At 35.2% G+C, this 20102-nt stretch overlaps 1 protein-coding gene across 4 annotated transcripts in view; it reads right to left on the minus strand.

Annotated features, from left to right (window-relative positions):
• Window positions 1–20102, minus strand: part of CSMD3 (CUB and Sushi multiple domains 3) — a 1253459-nt gene that overhangs the window by 14506 nt on the left and 1218851 nt on the right. For all 4 annotated transcript variants that reach the window (XM_040494274.1, XM_040494275.1, XM_040494273.1 and 1 more), the window contains 4 exons: window positions 14667–14778; window positions 12140–12319; window positions 10212–10277; window positions 4542–4700 (listed from right to left, as the gene is read on the minus strand). In XM_040494274.1, coding sequence (XP_040350208.1) covers window positions 4542–4700; window positions 10212–10277; window positions 12140–12319; window positions 14667–14778 — 517 coding nt within the window. The remainder of the gene's footprint in view (window positions 1–4541; window positions 4701–10211; window positions 10278–12139; window positions 12320–14666; window positions 14779–20102) is intronic.

The raw sequence follows: 20102 nt of genomic DNA on the forward strand, positions 1-20102 counted from the left end.
ATCCTTTATCCAGAAAGGATGTTATTCAGAACAGAAGGGGAGATAAAGACTTTCCAGACAAACAAAAACTAAATGAGTTCATGACCACTAAATTATTCCTGTAGGAGATCCTAAGGGGGAACTCTGTGAGTGGAAAGCAGCAAAGACCACAAAAGACCAGAGGACATCACTACAAACATGAAATCCACAGATAACACAATAGCACTAAATTCATATCTTTCAATTATCACTCAATGTAAATGGACTAAATGCCCCAATCAAAAGACATAGGATATCAGAATGGATAAAAACAAAAAAACAAAGAACCTAGATCCATCTATATGCTGCCTACAAGAGACTCATTTAGACCTAAGGACACCTGCAAATTGAAAGTGAGAGGATGGAAAGCCATCTATTATTCTAATAGACATCAAAAGAAAGCCAGAGTAACCATACTTAAATCACATAAACTAGATTTTAAAATAAAGACTGTAACAATGGATGAAGAAGGGCATTATATCATATTTAAGGGGTCTATCCATCAAGAAGAGTAACAATTGTAAATATTTATGCCCCCAAAGTGAAAGCACCCAAATACATAAATCAATTAATCATGAACAAACTTTTTGATAAGAACACCATAATTGTAAGAGACTTGCAATTAATTTGAAACTAATAAGTAAATTAAATCTAAGTCCTAAATTAATAAGACTCCACTTACAATAATGGACACATCATCTAGGCAGAAAATCAATAAGGAAACAATAGCTCTGAAGGACACATTGGACCAGAAGGACTTAACATATATATTCAGAACATTTCATCCTAAAGTAGCAGAATACACATTCTTCTCCAGTGCACATGGTACATTCTCCAAAATTGATCACATAGCCAGTCACAAAACAGCCTTCAGCAGGTACAAAAAGATTGAGATTATACCATGCATATTTTCAGATCACAACACTATGAAACTTGAAATCAACTACAAGAAAAAATCTGGAAATCCTCCAAATACATGGAGGTTAAAGAACATCCCACTTAAGAATGAATGGATTAAGCAGGAAATTAAAGAAAAAAATAAAAATATACATGGAAGCAAATGAAAATGAAAACATGACAATTTGAACTCTTTGGGATGCAGGAAAGGCAATCCTAAGAAGAAAATACATTGCATTTCAGGCCTATCTCAAGAAGCAGTAAATGTCCCAAATACACAACCTAACCTCACACCTAAAGCAGCTAGAAAAGCAGCAGCAAATAAAGCCCAAAGCCAGCAGAAGAAGGGAAATGATAAACACTAGAGCAGAAATAAATGATATAGGATCCAACACAAAACAGTAGAACAGATTAGTGAAACTAAGAGCTGGTTTTTTAAAAGAATAAACAAAATTGATAAGATCTTAGCCAGACTTTTCAAAAAAGAAAGAGAGAGGACCCAAATAGATAAAATAATGAGTGAAAGAGGAGCAATCATAACCAACACCATAGAAATATAAACAATTATAAGAGAATACTATGAAAAATTATAAGAGAATACTATGAACAAACTGGACAATCTAGAAGAAATGGAAAAATTCCTAGATACTCACACATTAAAACTCATACAGGAAGAAATAGAAAATTTGAAAAGACCCATCCAGCAGAGAAATTGAATCAGTTATCAAAAATCTCCCAACAAATAAGAGTCCTGGGCCAGATGACTTCCCAGGGGAATTCTACCAGACGTTTAAAGTAGAGTTAATATGTATTCTTCTAAAAATGTTCCAAAAAATAGAAATGGAAGGAAAGTTTCCAAACTCATTCTATGAAGCCAACATTACCTTGATTCCAAACCAGACAAATATCCCACTAAAAAGGAGAATACAGACCAATATCCCTGATGAACCTGGATGCAAAAATTCTTACTAAGATACTACTAAATCAAATTCAACACTACATTAAAAGAATTATTCATCATGATCAAGTGGGATTCATTCCTGGGCTGCAGGACAGATATCAATGATATCTGCAAAGACAGATATCAATATTCACAGATCAATGTGATATAACACATTAAGAGAAGAAAGGATAAGAACGATATGATCCCATCAATAGATGCAGAAAACACATTTGACGAAATATAGCATTCTTTCTTGATAAAAAACCTCAAGAAGTCAGCAAAGAAGGAACATATCTTAACATCATAAAAGTCATATATTAAAGGCCCACAGCTAATATCATCCTCAATGGAGAAAAACTGAGAGCTTTCCCCCTAAGATCATGGAACACGACAGGGATGTCCACTCTCACCACTGTTGTTCAACAGAGTGTTGGAAGTCTTAGTTAGCCTCAGCAATCAGACAACAAAAAGAAACAAAAAGCATCCAAATTGGCAAAGAAAAAGTCAAACTTTCACTTTTCACAGATGACATGATACTCTACATGGAAAACCCAAAAGACTCCACTCCAAAACTGCTAGAACTGATATGAATTCAGCAAAGTAGAAGGATATAAAATCAATGTACAGAAATCAGTTGCATTTCTATATGCCAATAATGAAGCAGCAGAAAGAAAAGTCAAGGAATCAATCCCATTTACAATTGCACCAAAATACCTAGGAATAAATCTAACCAAAGAGGTAAAAGATCTGTATGCTGAAAACTATAGAAAGCTTATAAAAGAAATTGAAGAAGACACAAAATAATGGAAAAACATTCCATGCCTATGGACCGGAAGAAAAAATATTATTAACATGTCAATACTACCCAAAGCAATCTACACATTCAATGCAATCCCTACCCAAATAACACCAGTATTCTTCACAAATGATCCTAAAATTTGTATGGAACCACAAAAACCCCAAATAGCCAAAGTATTTTGAAAAAGAAAAACAAACCTGAGGCATCACAATCCCGGACTTTAACCTATATTACAAAGCTGTAATAATTAAGACAGTATGGTATTGGCACAAAAACAGACACATAGATCAATGGAATGAAATAGAAAACCCAGAAATGGACCCACAAATATATCGCTGACTAATCTTCGACAAAGCAGGAAAGAGTAGCCATTGGAAAAAAGACAGTCTCTTTAGCAAATGGTGCTGAGGGAACTGGACAGCAACATACAGAAGAATGAAACTGGACAACTTTATTACACCATACACAAAAATAAATTCAAAATGGATGTAAAACCTAAATGTGTGACAGGAAACCTTCAAAACCTTACAAGAGAAAACAGGTAGCAACCTCTCTGTCCTCGGCTGAAGCAACTTCTTACTAGACACATCGCTGAAGGCAAGGGAAATAAAAGCAAAAATCAGCTTTTGGAACCTCCTCATCAAGATAAAAACTGCACAGCAAAGGAAACAATCAACAAAACTAAAAGGCAACCGACAGAATGGGAGAAGAGATTTGCAAATGACATATCTGATAAAGGGTTAGTATCCAAAATCTATAAAGAACTTAAGAAACCTAACATAAAAAACAAATAATCCAGTGAAGAAACAGGCAAAAGGACATGAATAAACACTCCTCCAGAGAAGACATCCAGAAGGCAAACAGACACGTGAAAATATGCTCAACATCACTCATCATCAGGGAAATACAGATCAAAACCATAATGAGATACCACCTCACACTGGTCAGAATGGCTAAAATTAACAACTCAGGAAACAACAGATGTTGGCAAAGATGTGGAGAAAGGGGGACACTTTTCAACTGTTGGTGGGAATGCAAACTGGTGCAGCCACTTTGAAAAACAATGTGGAGGTTCCTCAAAAAATTAAAAATAGAACTACCCTACGACCCACAATTGCACTATACTAGTAACTTACCCAAAGGCTACAGGATTGCTGATTCCAAGGGGTGCAATGTTTATAGCAGTAATAACAACAATAACCAAATTATGGAAGAGCCCAAATGTCCATCAACTGAGGAATGGATAAAGTAGATGTGGTACATATATACAATGGAATGGTACTTGGGGATATAAAAGAATGAAATCTTGCAATTTGAAACAACGTGGATGGAACCGGAGGGTATTATGCTAAGCAAAATAAGTCATTCCGAGAAAGACAGGTATCATATAATTTGACTCACATGTGGAATGTGAGAAACTCAATAGATGAACATAGGGGAAAGGAAGGAAAAATAAGAGAAAAACAAAGAGGGCTTTAAACAATAAGAGACTCTTAAATACAGAGAACAAACTGAGAGTTGCTGGAAGGAGGTGGTGGGTTAAATGTGTGATGGGCATGAAGCAGGGCACTTTTCAGGATGATATCTGGGTGTCATATGTAGGAGATGAATCACTGGATTCTACTCCTGAAGCCAAGACTACACTGTACGTTAACTAACTTGCAAAAAAAAAAATATTCATGCGGGAGCTTATTTTGGAATCAGAGTTTTACATTTGTGTAGTAATACTCCTGTATAAGTCCAAAGATTGGAAAGCTTTATTTCTGGATAATTATGAATGTCATTAAAATTTAAGAAATATTTCACAGTATAAAAATCACTCATATGATGAAATGATGGAGGTGAAAGCATGAAGGCATCATTTGCTCGTCTTTAATGTGATACCTGAAAGTAGCAGTTCCATGTTGCTATTGTTGAGTGTTGCATTGACTCTTCCAGTGGAAGCATTGAAACTAGTAACTGTCAAGGTCATGGGTTGTTTCCTTCCTTTGAAATTGTAAGAGCCTTTCCATATATAATTTTGGGCAAACACGTCATCAGGAACTGCAAATAGATTAAATACACACATTAATTTTATGGTGCCCTGTAAATATAAACATTAAATAGTGGGTTAGAGAATATTAGTTCAGTGAATAACGATATTTTGCTAAACAGACAATAATGTGACATGTGTAATATAAAGTGAATTCTTCAGATTTATTTCGAGTTTTGGGGAATAAACCAAAATTGCCATAACCTAGGTTTGTAATCATACATGAGTCACCAATTAAAGATGGACAACACCAATTAAAGACATACACTTATATTCAGAACCAGCTAAACATCAAATTTACTTGTATTTGGTCTCCTTTAGGAACATATTTCTTTCAAAAGGAAGATAAAGTGATTTTACCAAGCCAAGTCAGTCTGCATACAAGTCCCAAAAGGCCTTGTTTTCTCCTGGCACTGTGAATAGATTTTTCAGAGGAAGAGCATAGAGTTAACCCCCTCCTGCAGCATAGCCCTGAAAGACTGTCGGGAGGGGTGCTCCTTTGCCCCCCTTACACAATACTGAGTTCAGTTATTCCAATAATAGATGCTCCTGAGGAAGAACAGGGCTCCACCATATTGACAGCTTTGATTTTATAGGTATTTTTAGAAATAAAGGAATTGTCACTAGAAATTGCCCAACTCTCGTGGGAGAGAGAGATGAATTTGGTAGAATCAAATAACATTCTAAATGTTAGAAAACTTTCCTCTAAGTAAGAAATGCTCTTCATTTTAGATATATCCAAATAAGGCACTATATTTATATAAATTAGTTATGTAATATATAGTTATGTAAGTCAAGAATGGCAAAGTCTACTCAGTTCCTGAAAAGAGGCTGAGAGAAGCTTCCATTAACCCTATACATGACAATAAAGCACATCCCCCCAAAGCGGCTATTCCAGGGAGCCATGCTTATTTGTGCAAGTGAGTGAATAACAGAGTAGGGAAAAGTCTTTTTTTTTTTTCCTAACAAGTTATTGACAGTTTGTCACCTGCTCTTCTCTACACGCAGCACACTTCTTATGTCCCAGATCACAGAGACTGGGTTACATACCCTGAATTCTACTCAACAAACGAAAATAACAAAACCACTGTAGACATAAAATACAGAAAATATAAACTAGGGTCAAGAGTTGAATATTTTCTGAATATTCACCCAATGTGATTTTTTTTTTCCTCTGGTAATTCAAAAGTAAAGTAGCTGAAAGACTAGAACTGCAGGCCCTAGAGTTAGGCTGTGATATTTAAGCCCCCCCTGTGCGATTTATAAGCTGTGTGGTTTTGCACACAGATAAATGACTTATCTCTCTAAACCTATATTTCCTCCTAAGTAAAATGAGGTTGGCTTAGAGTTGTGAGGAAGGTTCAATGAGATAAGGAATGTGAAGTGTTTAGCTGCGTGTTAGTCGCTGCCATTACTACTGCTGCTGCTACGATTATTCAGATTACCAGGAAGACTGTGGAGCTTTGAACTTACTACGCAACTGCTAATAAAATATATATTTAGCAGACACATAGTAAGTATAATGAATAATCCATGTTTCTGGCTTTGTGATCTTTGCAAAGTCATCCTTGTACTAGCACTCCCTTCCCAAACCTCAAAGAATACCGCTATGTACCCTCTAGGGGAATGCTATGCTATGTATGTATAGGGGAGTTCTACCTAAAACTTTGATACAGTGTATGAGTAAAAAGCCCTCAATATGCGGTAAGCATGTTAAAGTTTTTTGTAAAAAAAAAAAAGAAAAAAGTGTACGTAAAACAAGTTTACAGGAGGGAGTCATGAGCTATATTGGCCTGCACTAGAAAGACCTGGAATTTGGAGAAAATAGCATCTTCCCAGCAGAGGTTAAGAGCAGGAGCAAGGGAGAAAGATATTCTAATGGCAGTGCCTAAAAAATAGGCGCCCTTTAAGTGTGGTTGTCTCTATGTTTATTTCCACCTGGACTGGACTGTGATTATTCTTTGCTCTCTCTGAACCTTTAAAGAAAATCTGTCATACCTGATGATCTTATCTGTGGTGCTTAGAGGAAATCCTGTTGGTTGAAGGAGATTAAAGAGAACCACAGTGGCAGGAGAAAGCAGCAACAGAAAGTAGGTAGTAGCAGCAGCAAAGTATATTGCATCAGGTTTAATCATGGATGTGGTAGTAAATGTTTAACTAGTGGGTCTCCAGGAAACCAAAACAAAACAAACCAAAAACTGATATGCAGTATTTGCTGATTTCCATAGTGTATATATTCCCAGAATAACAGATTTCAACCTACTACCAATATGACATCACTGAATGCAAAGCTTGGAAGAATGCACAGAATGGTCTGTGCTGAACCTCTACCTGCTGGCTCCACAATGCCACTTCTACTCTCTACTTTTTGAGAAATGTAACTCAGGTTGGACGAAGCAGACACTATTTGGTTATTTATATTCCCATGTACAGTGGGGATGATAATACTTCTATGTTTAGTCTATTTTGAGATTTAGATATGAACGTGTATTTGGCAGTTCTTTGAAACTCTAAAATGCCATCCCACTATCACTGATGTGGATATCAATGAAAAGAAGACTAAGATGGCACGATCCTTTCTTTCAATACGTCTGAATTTCAACTTTACTTCACAGGCTTCATAGCGTTGTTAAATGTAGTATCATGTTCCTGACTGACACAATTCCCAAATATCATTCCTGTTATTTTGGAGTAATCTAATCACAGTGCCTCATGATTTTCAATTAAATGTTTCTAATGTTATTCCATTTAAGATAACATTCACCTGGAAGAGTTATAGATATTTTTACTCAGGTTAAAGAAATTCCTTTCCTCTTCCAACTTTATGAAGCATCTTTTAAAATTATAAATAGGTGTTGATTTTATCAATTATTTTCTGTGTAGGTATTGTGCTGATCAACATTGTTTGCATTTTAATCTCGTAATTCACAGATTACTTTTAAGGATTATTTAACATAAAAATGTTCTTGCATATGTATCATGAACCCAGTTTGTTTCTGATGTGTCATTTTTTGGTTATTCTGTTAGATTTTATAATTTTGGATTTGATTTGCTAAGATTTTACATAGGATATTTTTATCTGTACATCTTGAGTCAAATGAGTTTGCAATTTTCCCTTTTGTATAATCTCTTTATGAGTTATTAGAATTATGTTGGACTTATAGAATGAGTTTTCTTGACTAGAAGAGATTTTATAAAATGGGATGATCTGTTCTGCTCCTTGCAAGTTTGGTGGAATTCATCAGTAGAGCCATAAGGACCTGTTTTTTTCTCTGTGGAAATAGTTTTCAACTTCTACTTCAGTTTTGTAGGATCATTCAAGTTTTGTTTTCTAGGTCTGGTAAGATATTCTTTTCTAGCAATTTGTCCATTCATTTAGAGTTGACTGTTATTGATACTTTTAATTAATATAATTGATCTAATCAATGCTAATGTAGTTATGTTCACATTTCCTTTTGTTATACTATTTAATATTTGTTTCTTTTGCGAGCAATCTTATCAGAAATTTTCCACTTTTTTCCCCCCATAACACTACCTTTGGCTCTGTTTCTTCCATTGTGTCTCTTGGGGGGAGGGTTGTTAGTTCATTTTTATTATTGTATTTATTTTTCTGCTTTCTTTTGTTATTCTGTTCTACTTTGTATATCTTCTTAACAAGGATACTTAATTCATTAGTTATGAGGCTTTCTTCTTTTCTAATGTAAGAATTTAAAGCTATAAATTCCCCTCACAACTTTGCTTTTCGTATACAGCCAAAGTTTTGATATTTAGATTTTTCAATATACCTAAATTCTAGGGTTATATAGTTTTTAAATTACTTCTTTAATTTAGGAGTTACTTATAAATATTGATTTTGTTTTTTATTCTAAGTATTCAGAAATTTTTTAAATGGACCTATTTTCTTATCAACTTTTACTTGCATCATGGTCAGATATGAGCCCTGAAGGCTAATTTTGCTTTGAAATTTATGCATTTGTATATATTATTTAATATATAATCAATTGTTATACATATTCCATGTGCTTTGAATAAAATATATATTCTATAATTGTTTGATACAGAAATCTTTATGTATGAAAATTGGGTCAAGCTAATTAATTGTGTTCTTCTTCCATATTCTTTTTAACTTTTTTTGCCTGTCTGATTTATTTATTGGTGACCATAGGTCATGTTTTGCCTGGGACAGTCCACTTTTACATTTGATGTACTAGAGTTTTATTCAAAATGCTTATCTACTACTAGATAAACCATCTCCCTCGGAAAAGTCTGCATTGATTGACCACTGTGGTGTTCTGACTCCATTGCTAAACTTACTCTCTTATGTTGACATATTCTCTGATTGCTTTAGTGACATTGAGTCTATTTCCACTGCACATTGAATAAATCAGTATTTCAGACTTATTTTTTTGTGGGTACTCCAGCTTTATAGCATGTACCTTGAGAACTTTTAAACACAACTAAAATTAGAACCTAATACTGTTTCTGGCTTAATGTAACTAGATCAAATCTATCTCCAAAGAGAACTTCTAAACACAACTAAAATTAGAACCTAATTCTGTTTCTGGCTTAATGTAACTAGATCAAATCTATCTCCAAAGTACAGATTAAATGCTGTCTTTAATTTTATTTGTAGCTTTTAATTTATAAAGTGTAAATAAAATACAGACTAATACTAAAAAAGCAGCTCTCATATCCTGAGGTCTTACTATGGGCTAAGCACTTCACAATTCATTTTCATGAAGTTCATTTATAATAATCTAATCATGTTTCTTTTGCGTAGATTAAAAACGGAGGCTCAGATATATAACTTTTCTAAAGTCATAGCATAGGGGTTATATAACCTGGTAACTAAATTAAGGTTGTAGGACTTAAAAGACCATGTTTTTAATGACTAAATTTAAAATTTTGTTTTGTAAATCAATAATTGAAAATAAATAGAAGATTTTGCTGAACTTTTGCTCTCATACCAAGTGTATTTGGTTCCTTTTAAAAAATATATATTTAAAAATTATATATAATATCTCATTTATCTAATTTTTGTTTTAATGTTTTAAATAAAGCATTGCTGGGGAACCTGGGTGGCTACGTTTAAGTGTCCAACTTTAGCTCAGGTCAGGATCTCACGGCTAGTGAGTTTGAGCCCTGCGTCAGGCACTGTACTGACACCTCAGAGCCTGAAGCCTGCTTCAGATTCCGTGTCTCCGCCCCTCCCCTGCTTGTACTCTCTCTCTTTCTCTCTCAAAAATAGATAAGCATAAAAATAAAAAAATAAAGTATTGCCATTATAGTATAGTCATTTTCAGATACTCCTGAAGGGATATTTTATAGAGAGAACTATAAGCATTATTTTTAGAATATTAGCATGTCTAATTCATAGTTTTTTCCATTATATATGTATATATACTATATATATATATACATATATATATATATATATATATATATAATGTTCACTTTGTCAAGAAAATAGTAGATCACTTTTAGAAATGATGACTTATAGAAAAACTACTGAAATTACTAACCACTTAGCTTTGGGCTGGGTGTTCCTAGAGCAGGTCTCGGATCTTTCACCAATATTTTGGAACCAGCTATATAAAAAAAAAAGGTTTGCAGAAGTTAATATAATTAATAACACACAGTGATGCATTGTTCATTTTATTCTCAGGCATAGCATATAATTTTCTCCAAAATATCCTATTCATCCTAACATCTCAGTACCTACTCAACACTTTTGTTGTGAAGCCAACAACTTCAATAATTACCCCATTGTAGGCCAGGGGGATGAGGGAAAGATTAGTGCTGCTTTTTCATTTTAGGATTCTCTTATTTTAAATTCATAAACCAACATGCAAACAGTTGATTACAGCATGATAGCTGAAGGCTAAGGGTATGTTCCTGTTGCACAAAGGCAGAAATAATTTAGTAGGGTGTGTGTTAAAAAATAAAAATGTGTTAAGGTGACCCATGATGTTATAAGAAATTGGAAAGACTCAAAACTAAGGAGTTAATATTGAAGTTTTAAGCCAAATCAAAGGGAGTTCAAAGTAAGGAAATCATGTGGGTTGCTGGATGTCCCTGTAAAGTTATAGGAGCTATGACATTCAGTATATACGCAGTGAAGACTGTGTAAGGGGTCGTCTTCTCCCTTAGAACAATATAATGTCTTTAAAAGGTTTTAAGGGAAATAAGGCTGCTGCAGGAGTCCCAGTAGAGATAATGCTGAGTTAGCCTACCATAGTAGTGATGATAAACAGCAAAGTGGATAGATAGATAAAAATGTTATTGAAATCCTGTTGGATTTAAATGGGCTTTTAATCTTTCAATCTCATGAAAAATTTAAAGCAAACTGAGAAGTGTTCTTGCTAAGAGAAGAGAGTGAAAACATCTCAAAAAGGAGAAGGTCGTTAACATGTGTGAATGCTACAAGAGGAATTAGAAAGGCTGAAAAAAAAAGGAAAAGGAATTTATTTATGACCTTATCAAGAATTCTAGAAAAATTTCCTTTATTCCTTGTTCTGAACACATAACCCTTTGTCGGTAAACTCACTACATCTTATTCAGATGGGATTGTCCTGATGAAGCAGCAAGAGAAGTAGACACTCCTGGTCCAAATACTATATCACCCTAGCTGAATGACAGATTTGGAGGCAGGCTCCATTTAAAACTGATCAGACTCCTGAGTAGTGCTTTCCTGATCAAGAAGTTTTGGCAAAAACTCTTTCTAGCCAAAAGATATCAGCCCAGCGATGCTGGAAGCAATTTTTCCTACTGTGGTAGGTTGAATAATGTGACCCCAAAATTCATGTTCACCAAGAATCTCAAAATATGGCCTTATTTAGTAATAGGGTCTTTGAAGATGTAATTAATTGGGGATCCAGAGGTGATTTAGTCCTGAAATCCAGTGACTGGTGTTCTTAAGAAGAGGAGACGGCATACAGAGAAAGGAAAGGATGCCACGTGAAAATGGAGGCAGAAATTGCTGTGAGGCAACTTATGAACCAAGGAAAGCTGAGGATAGCCAGAAGCTGCCATAAACAAGAAAGAGATGAAGCATGACTGTTCCCTAAGGACTTCAGAGGGTGCATGTTTCTACCAACACCTTGATTTGGGGCTTCTGGCCTCCAGAACCGTAAGAGAATAAATTTCTGCTTTTTTAAGGTATCCGGCTTGTGGTACTTTATTACAACAGCCCGGAAAGCTAATACACCTACCATGATTAAATAACTAGAAGAAGGAATAAAGAAGAGAAAACAGATCATAGAACAGAAACTATAAAAAGACCTCAATAATATTCCTGTGCCTCTGGATCCAGAAGTGCCTACCCTTGGAGTTGATTGACAAACTTCTCTAGTTCCTAAGCTAATCTGAGTTGAGTGTTTGTCTCCTGCATTTTAGGAAGGCTGAAATAGTATAACAGCATCTGTCAAGAGCTTCTATAATGAAAACTTACCTTCACAAACAGGAACTTTTCCAGTCCAGGTGTTATCAGACCTACACACTCTATGTTCTGTTCCACCTGCCAAGAAGAAGCCAGGCTGGCAGGTATAAATGAGAGTATAGCCATGAGATGGAAGGTCCATTCCTACTACATTTGCATGAACAGGAGTTTCTGGTTGTTTACAGCTGTGGGCTATATTAAGAAAAGAGAAAAGTGTTCATTTTTTTATATACATGTTAAGAAAATTCTGAGATAAGAGTAAAGATAAATACACCTTTGCATAGTTATTCTAATTTTTTCAAGGAAAAATGTATCAATGTCAATATACATATTAATTTCATAGACTAGCATGTCCTAAGCAATCATCTGTGGAACACTGGTAGCTGTTAAAAGGTAAGCTGAGGGGGGGGGAAAAACGTGCTGAGGATAATTAAGCTAATATATGTGTACTGTATCACTATTCTAGACACTTACAATACACATTAGTATTTTATTTATTTTATTAAAAACGCTTTTGTTTTGTTTTAAGTTTACTTATTTGAGACAGAGAGCATGCGGGGTAGGGACAGAGAGAACAGGGAGACAGACAATCCCAAGCAGGCTCCAACGTCATCAGCACAGAGCTGATGGGCTCAAGCTCACGAACCATGAGATCATGACCTGAGCTGGAATTAAGAGTTGGATGCTTAACTGTCTGAGCCACCCGGGCACCCCTAAACATTAGCATTTTAAAGGATGTAAGAGGTCCTATAGTAAGATACCTGTCAAAGTTTGACAAACTCAGATTTTCTATGCCAGTTTATGGAATATTATTTTATTATTTTTTTATATTTATTTTAAATTGTAAAAACATTTTCTAAAGTTAAATACAATCACAGCTCAGCATGTCATTCTGATATTAATATCTCCTAATATAGAAAGTACAATTTAATAATTTTTGACATGTGAAATTTTCTGGTCATATTTTAGGTCCATAAGTAGCAGTGTTTTCATTCTTTTAATTTTTGTCTCCTTTTCTCCTTGCTTCCTCCCACTCTTGATTCGCTATCTTGGTTCTATTTTACCCACTGATATGCCATTTCTTGGCCCTGCCCCCACTTTACGTGTTTTATGTCTTACAAATAACATTCCTTTTCTCAGAGATCGATGCTACAAGGAATTTTCTCCCTAAATCAGACAGCATTTCTGATCATTTGTTCCTGGATATGGATACTTAAAAGTTTGTCTCTGAAAAAAAAAATGTTCTGTGGACAAATTTGTTTGGAAAAACAAATTTCCACCCCTTTCCCAATGGAGATTTACAAAACTATAAATAAGAGCTAACATTTTTAAATATTATCTGATAAACAGTTTGTTACATGTTTTATATTTAATATAATTCAGTTATTGACATTCAATACTTTGGGGGGAAATAATGCTAAAGATAAACAGATAGTCTGTCTCTATACATTCTTAACCCTCACATTATGCACATAGTAGCAGTCTGAGATACTTTCAGTAACAGCTTTAGTTAAATCCTATCCCTTTGAAGTCATCAAATAACTTTGGTTTACTAAGAAATACCTAGTGACATCTCACACAGTTTCTAAAGTATGTACTCTACTGAATTCTCTGTTAAGGAATTTGGCTATATTTAAATTTCAGCCAACCAGGCATGTGACGTGACTTCTCTGTGGAGTGTTCTGCTGCTTTTCAGTGAGCTGCGGGTCCACAGAGGCTCTCGTGATCAATTGAGTGGTTCTGAACAGGGCTAGAGTGAAGTCACAAGACTTATTCAGACTTCAGCAAATCCTAAAAGCTGGACACCATTCTAATGAGTATTTCTACTCCTGCTAACTCTTTATTATAGTTTTTCCCTGAGAGGCTCATGATTTTAAAAGATAGGAAAGGAGATAAAAAAAAGAAAGTGGGAGGGAAAGAGATAAGTAATTCACGAGCTGAAACTTATTTCTAACTGCAAGTCAGAAAAGACAGCTTCATGACCTTGGGTTTTGTTCTTTAATCTGTACAACAAGTGCTCTCAATTTAGGGTCAGTGCACATTTAGAAGCTCCAGGAAAGCCTGAAATAGTATTCAAATTTTTGGTCAAGATGTTCATGTGTATTTCCTTCCATGAATGTTTCTATCTTTCTCATTCTCAGAGGGTTTCAGAAGTGATGAAAGATTAAGAGGCACTAAGTTGGAGCCTCCTCAGTGCACTTCAGATTCATAGGTGCAGATCTATGCATTGATAAACTAATAATCATTTAAAATTACCAGATGGCCAAGCTGAACACAATTAAAGAGCTTTGCAAGAAAGAACAAAATTGTGCCTCGTGCCTTCTTACTTCTTTAAAAAGAATGCTCCTTAATTGGCATTGGGATTATGATACAGTAATAAAGTTTTATTTTACAGTAATAAAGTAATATATGTAAATTATGTTCTATCATAATCTAAAAAAAATCCACGTAATACATCTTTTGTGTAGATACAGATTTATTTCCCATGTGTAAGAATTCTGATCTGTGGTAGGTATAACTTCATACCCACAGTACTTACGTATGCACTCAGGCTGAATTCCACTCCATGTGAGGTCGGGAAGGCAAGTACGTGTTGTAGACCCTTGAAGAAGGTGTCCTTTTTTGCAATGAAATTGCACAACACTTCCTACCTATAGCAGATTTCAGAGAAAAAAAAAACAAACAAACATACCAGTGCAACTTCAAATATGGCAACACATAGAAAAAACCTTGGATGAGAAAATGCTTTCAAAAGAAATTCTGCATGGTGAAAGCTGGAAGAAAAAGATATTTAAAACTGATTTAAAATAAAATTGGGGAAAAATCAAAACTAGGGATAAATTTACATCTCTTTGTGTACATATCATTGTCAAATATTTAAGTATCCAATGCTTGTATAGGTGCCAAACATGTTGCCATGGTCGTTTAAAGAAAATATATAAGATATTAAAAGCCAATAAGCTACATGTGACTACAAGACAGACAGAGAGTTAAATAAAGATAAAAAAAAATGGATGAAGTTAGGGAAATAAAGATAACTAACAGTGTAAGAGGCAAATGAATATGGAAGACAGTAAATACAATATGAGATTAGATGCAAATGTGTTTACTGAAGGTTGGGATTATAAAAAATACACACTGGAAGACAAGCAAAGTTTGCACTAAGTTTTAAGGATGTGAAATTTAGATAAAAACATAGAACACGGCTTTCAAAGTGTGGTTCCCAGACCAGTAACCTCAGTGTCACTAGAAATACAAATTCGGGGACCTTACTTACTCCACACCCACTGAATCAGAAACTCTGAGTAGGGGACCAACAAGCCGCGTTGTAACAAGTCCTCCATGTGATTTTAATGAACAATAACGTTTGAGAACAACTGATATAGAAGTAGAAAAGATAAGAACATGATGAGAAAATGCAGAAAGGTTAAAATAGACATCATATAGTTCAGGAAAAAAGAAAGTACGTTTGGTTGATTGGCATGGATACTTCACACGGTGAGCTGAGAAGTTGAGGGGAGGTAAAGCGGGAAGCAGTGAGATCCAGAAAAACAAACAAAAAAAAAAAAACAAAAAAAAAAAAAAAAGGAAAAAGAAAACAGACCCCAGAAATGTGTATGTGGTTTTAACTCTGGATCTGATCTTGCTTGAATAAGCTATATTTCCTCTTTGAGACTTAATCTATAAATAAAGATGGTAATATTATTTGTCTTGAGATTTGTTTTAAGAATTAAATGAAATAGGGCATATAATCTACTCCATACACGGATGGCACATGGGTTTTAAATATATCCTAGCTTTAATTATTAAGTCAAAGACATAAGTAAGAATCCATTTCTGAAGAGTCTCCAATGGTAGGCCATGGCATTTAAAGTCTTTTTTTAATGAAAACATAAAGTTGCTAGAGCTCTCAGAGCAAGAAAAATTTGTGTTGAAAATACCATCTTTGGAAAATTAACTTAGCCACTGCATAAAGAAACTACTCAGCAAAAAGAATGACAAGCAGCGATTTAATCACGAGGCCAGCACTACTGGATTAGATTTGAATGGCTAAAAGCTGAACATGTGGGAGTAGACCTGGGAAGGACGTGGTTAGCTCTAACTACATTACAGGAAAAAAATCATCAAGATTTATTAAATGATTACAGCTGGAAGACAAGGGGAGGGATATTCAGTTTGCCACTTCAGCCTTCCCCAGCAAACCGGAGTCTGAGAGTGATCAGCCATCCTCGTAGCACTTTTCACAAACACCTTGTTTCCTTCCTTCCCACTTAGTTCCTACTTGCACTTGCTAAAATAACATGAGGCTGAGCTTAAGGTGACATAATTTGATCCAAGATCCCATTTGGACCTCGAGACCAGCTAAATGCTACCATTTCTCATATTCTCACTATAACTCAGAATGATGCCATACAAGAAACATTCCATTCCAATGGTTGCTCTCTGATAGCAACACTTATTCTTTCAGTTATCTTACATTTTCTCTTCCAAGACATCCTCACGATAGCCTTGAGATCTCTTACCCCCCTCAAGGACCCATTTTGTCCAGGGCCACTACACTGTTCAGCTCCAGGGAGTATTGTGCACCCTGAATTCAACATAAATGAAGTCCTTCAAATTGTGCTCCAGGACATGCAGTTCACATAGTCTGAAGCTGTGCAAGATGGTGCTGCATGGACTAGTCAATTTCTGTTTTTGTCATTGTTGTTTGTTTATTTTTCAGAGAGAGAGGGAGAGAGAAAGAACAGGGAGGGGCAGGACGAAGGGGGCGCGGGGGGGACAGAGGATCCAAAGTAGGCTGTGTCCTGCCAGCAGAGAGCCCAATGCCAGACTCCAGCTCACAAACAGTAAAATCATGACCTGAGCCAAAGTTGGATGCTTAATTGACTCAGCTACCCAGGCGCCCTTGGAGTAGTCCATTTCTTTTTTTTTTTTTTTTTAAAGTTTATTCATTTTTGAGAGACAGATAATGAGTGGGGAAGGGGCAAAGAGAGAGGGAGACACAGAATCCGAAGCAGTCTCCAGGCTCTGAGCTGTCAGCACAGAGCCTGATGGGGGCTCGAACGCACGAACTGCGAGATCATGACCTGAGCCGAAGTCAGATGCTCAATCGCCAGTCCATTTCTTATATGGACTCGTTTATGTGACTCAAGAGGTAGATTTTGCAATTCTGTTCTTCAGTCAAACTGGTTTTACGCAACCCATCACCTCCACCACTCTAGCAATCCTACTTTTAGACTCGAACTCAGTTAATGTTGCCACCTTCCACTCATGAATCTCCCCTCATTCAATTTACCACCAAATACTGATAATTTTACTTCCTAAATCTTTCACAAACTGCCCCCTTCTGTCTTTCTCCACTTTTATATCCTGTTTTAGTCCTTCGTATCTTTTCTACAGGTTTGGTTCTCAGATTGTAGCAGATATCATAATTAGGAGGACTTTCCAGAACACAGATAGCTGAGCCTCCCTGGAGAGTTTCTGACTGGGTAGATGTGGGGGAGGCCCAGAATCTGTATTTCCCACAATTTCCTAATTAATACTGCCGCCGCTTGGTCAGGGGCCACACTTTGAGAACTACTGTCATAATTATAATTACAATAATCATAACTACAATTGTGATAATTATATAACTTGTTTCCATTTCTCCAATCTTGACCACAATTAAATTCATTTTCGACACTAAAGTCAGAGTAATCAACATGAAAGTGTGACCTTCGCATTCTCCTTCTTAAAATCTTTACTGCTTATCACCCATAGGTTAAGTTACATTGTATTAGCTTGTCAAATAAAAGCCTCCATATCCTGACCACAGCCAATCCCTCTGGTTTCTTCATTGACCACTTACTTTTACTCAAATTGTACTCTTATAACAACAAATTTTTATTGTTCCCTTAATGCATGCATATTTTCATGCTGTTTACCCTGCATGAAATGTCTTTCCCAACTTTCTTTTCCTAGCTCTTATCCTAAAAGATTTATCTGAGACAACATTTTTAGAAAGGCTTCCCTGTAGCAACAGAGTAGGAGAACTTTTTTTATGTCCTTCCTTAGCAACTTTCAAAGTTACCAATGTTATCATCTATCCTATAAAGTCACCCACACACTAGAAGTTAGCTTCTCTAGGTTAGGGACTGTGTTACTCCCTCGTGCGCACCAAGAGCTCTTGAAAATGGTAAATCAACTGAAGGAATGGGGACTAATAATTTAATTTTACAAAATCAGTTGTTTACCTAACTTACGATTTAACACATTGGGGCACCTGGGTGGCTCGGTCGTTAAGCCTCCAACTTCGACTCAGGTCATGATCTCGTGGTTCCTGAGTTCGAGCCCCTTGTCGGCTCTGTGCTGACAGCTCAGAGCCCGGAGCCTGCTTCAGATTCTGTCTCCCTCTCTCTCTGCTCTTCCGCTGTTCACACTCTGCCTGTCTGTCTCTCTCTCAAAAATAAATAAAGGTTAAAAAATAAATTAAAAAGATTTAACATGTCTATAGTTTCTTTACATACAGGGATATCCCTTCTACACTTTACATAGCATGAAGCTAAGTCACTGTTTATTCTTTGAGGAGTACATTTAGGCTGCTTCATTAAGACTTGATGATCATAAGATATAAGAAACATGTGGGATTACAAAGCCTTTTTTTTTTTTACTTGTAAGACTTTTCCCCTTATTTCTGTAAACTTTTCTGAAGTCATCATAAATACTGCTTTAGATATTAACCAGATACCAGAGATGTAAAGTTTATTTAAAGACTTTCTATATGTCACTAATACATGTAATAACTAGTTTTGTCAAATTCACAAATACTTATACCAAATATCTAATATAACTAGAATTAAAGAAATTTTCTAATTAATTTTTCATTCAGAATTTATTATAGTTAAATAAATTACCAGAATTTTCTCCAAATAACAGTGCATTAATAGACACTTTTTTAGTTATTAGCCCACTTAATAGTATATTTTATATAGCTCTCCATGCTTTTCCAACTAGTGATGTTATATCCTTCTGATTCTAATTTAACTTCTAATGTGAATAATATAATTTTGCTACCTTTGGGAAAAATAATTTTACATTATCCAATTCAAAAAATTCTTGAAAAAAAAATTTAGGCACAATTTTCTCACCAATATTTTCTAATAAAAAGTGCTCTGGATAACCAATTATATGCAATGTAAAAACATGGAATATTATTTTTATATCAGGAATTAAAAATTATCCATTTATATTTTAATTGCAGCCAATGTTTATTTATTTATTTATTTTTAAATTTTTTTTCAACGTTTTTATTTATTTTTGGGACAGAGAGAGACAGAGCATGAACGGGGGAGGGGCAGAGAGAGAGAGGGAGACACAGAATCGGAAACAGGCTCCAGGCTCTGAGCCATCAGCCCAGAGCCCGACGCGGGGCTCGAACTCACGGACCGCGAGATGGTGACCTGGCTGAAGCCGGACGCTTAACCGACTGCGCCACCCAGGCGCCCCCAGCCAATGTTTAAATAAAAATGAAGTTGGACGCAAATCTCATGTTTTGTACAAAAGCATTATAAAATATTAAGACATGTGTACTTGGTAAATATAATTTATCTTCTTTAATTCCTTATTTCTTTTATATGTTATATCTCAGTTTCTAAACTGTGAAGTTTAGATAGCTAATCAAGGCATAATAGAAATTTTGTATAAATTTAGAACACTCTAAGATCTTTCTCTTCCATGATATTTCATAGCAAATGACTCTTGCTTTCCTAGAACTTCCATCACTGTATTTATTTGTGTCTGATTTTTAACATCACATATTAAAGATATCTATTTGATATATATTTATATAACACACATATATATGGCTTTACAATTTATAGGCTTCCTCTGTAATATATCTTAACAACCATTTTATATTTATATTTTTTACTCTGTGCTTATGTTAAACTTTGTATCCAAGAAAAAGTGAAGTAGCTTCTAGTAAAAGACACATAGA

The sequence above is a fragment of the Herpailurus yagouaroundi genome, unplaced genomic scaffold (assembly GCF_014898765.1).
Source record: "Herpailurus yagouaroundi ecotype Mexico unplaced genomic scaffold, PumYag 186, whole genome shotgun sequence".
NCBI lineage: Eukaryota > Metazoa > Chordata > Mammalia > Carnivora > Felidae > Herpailurus > Herpailurus yagouaroundi.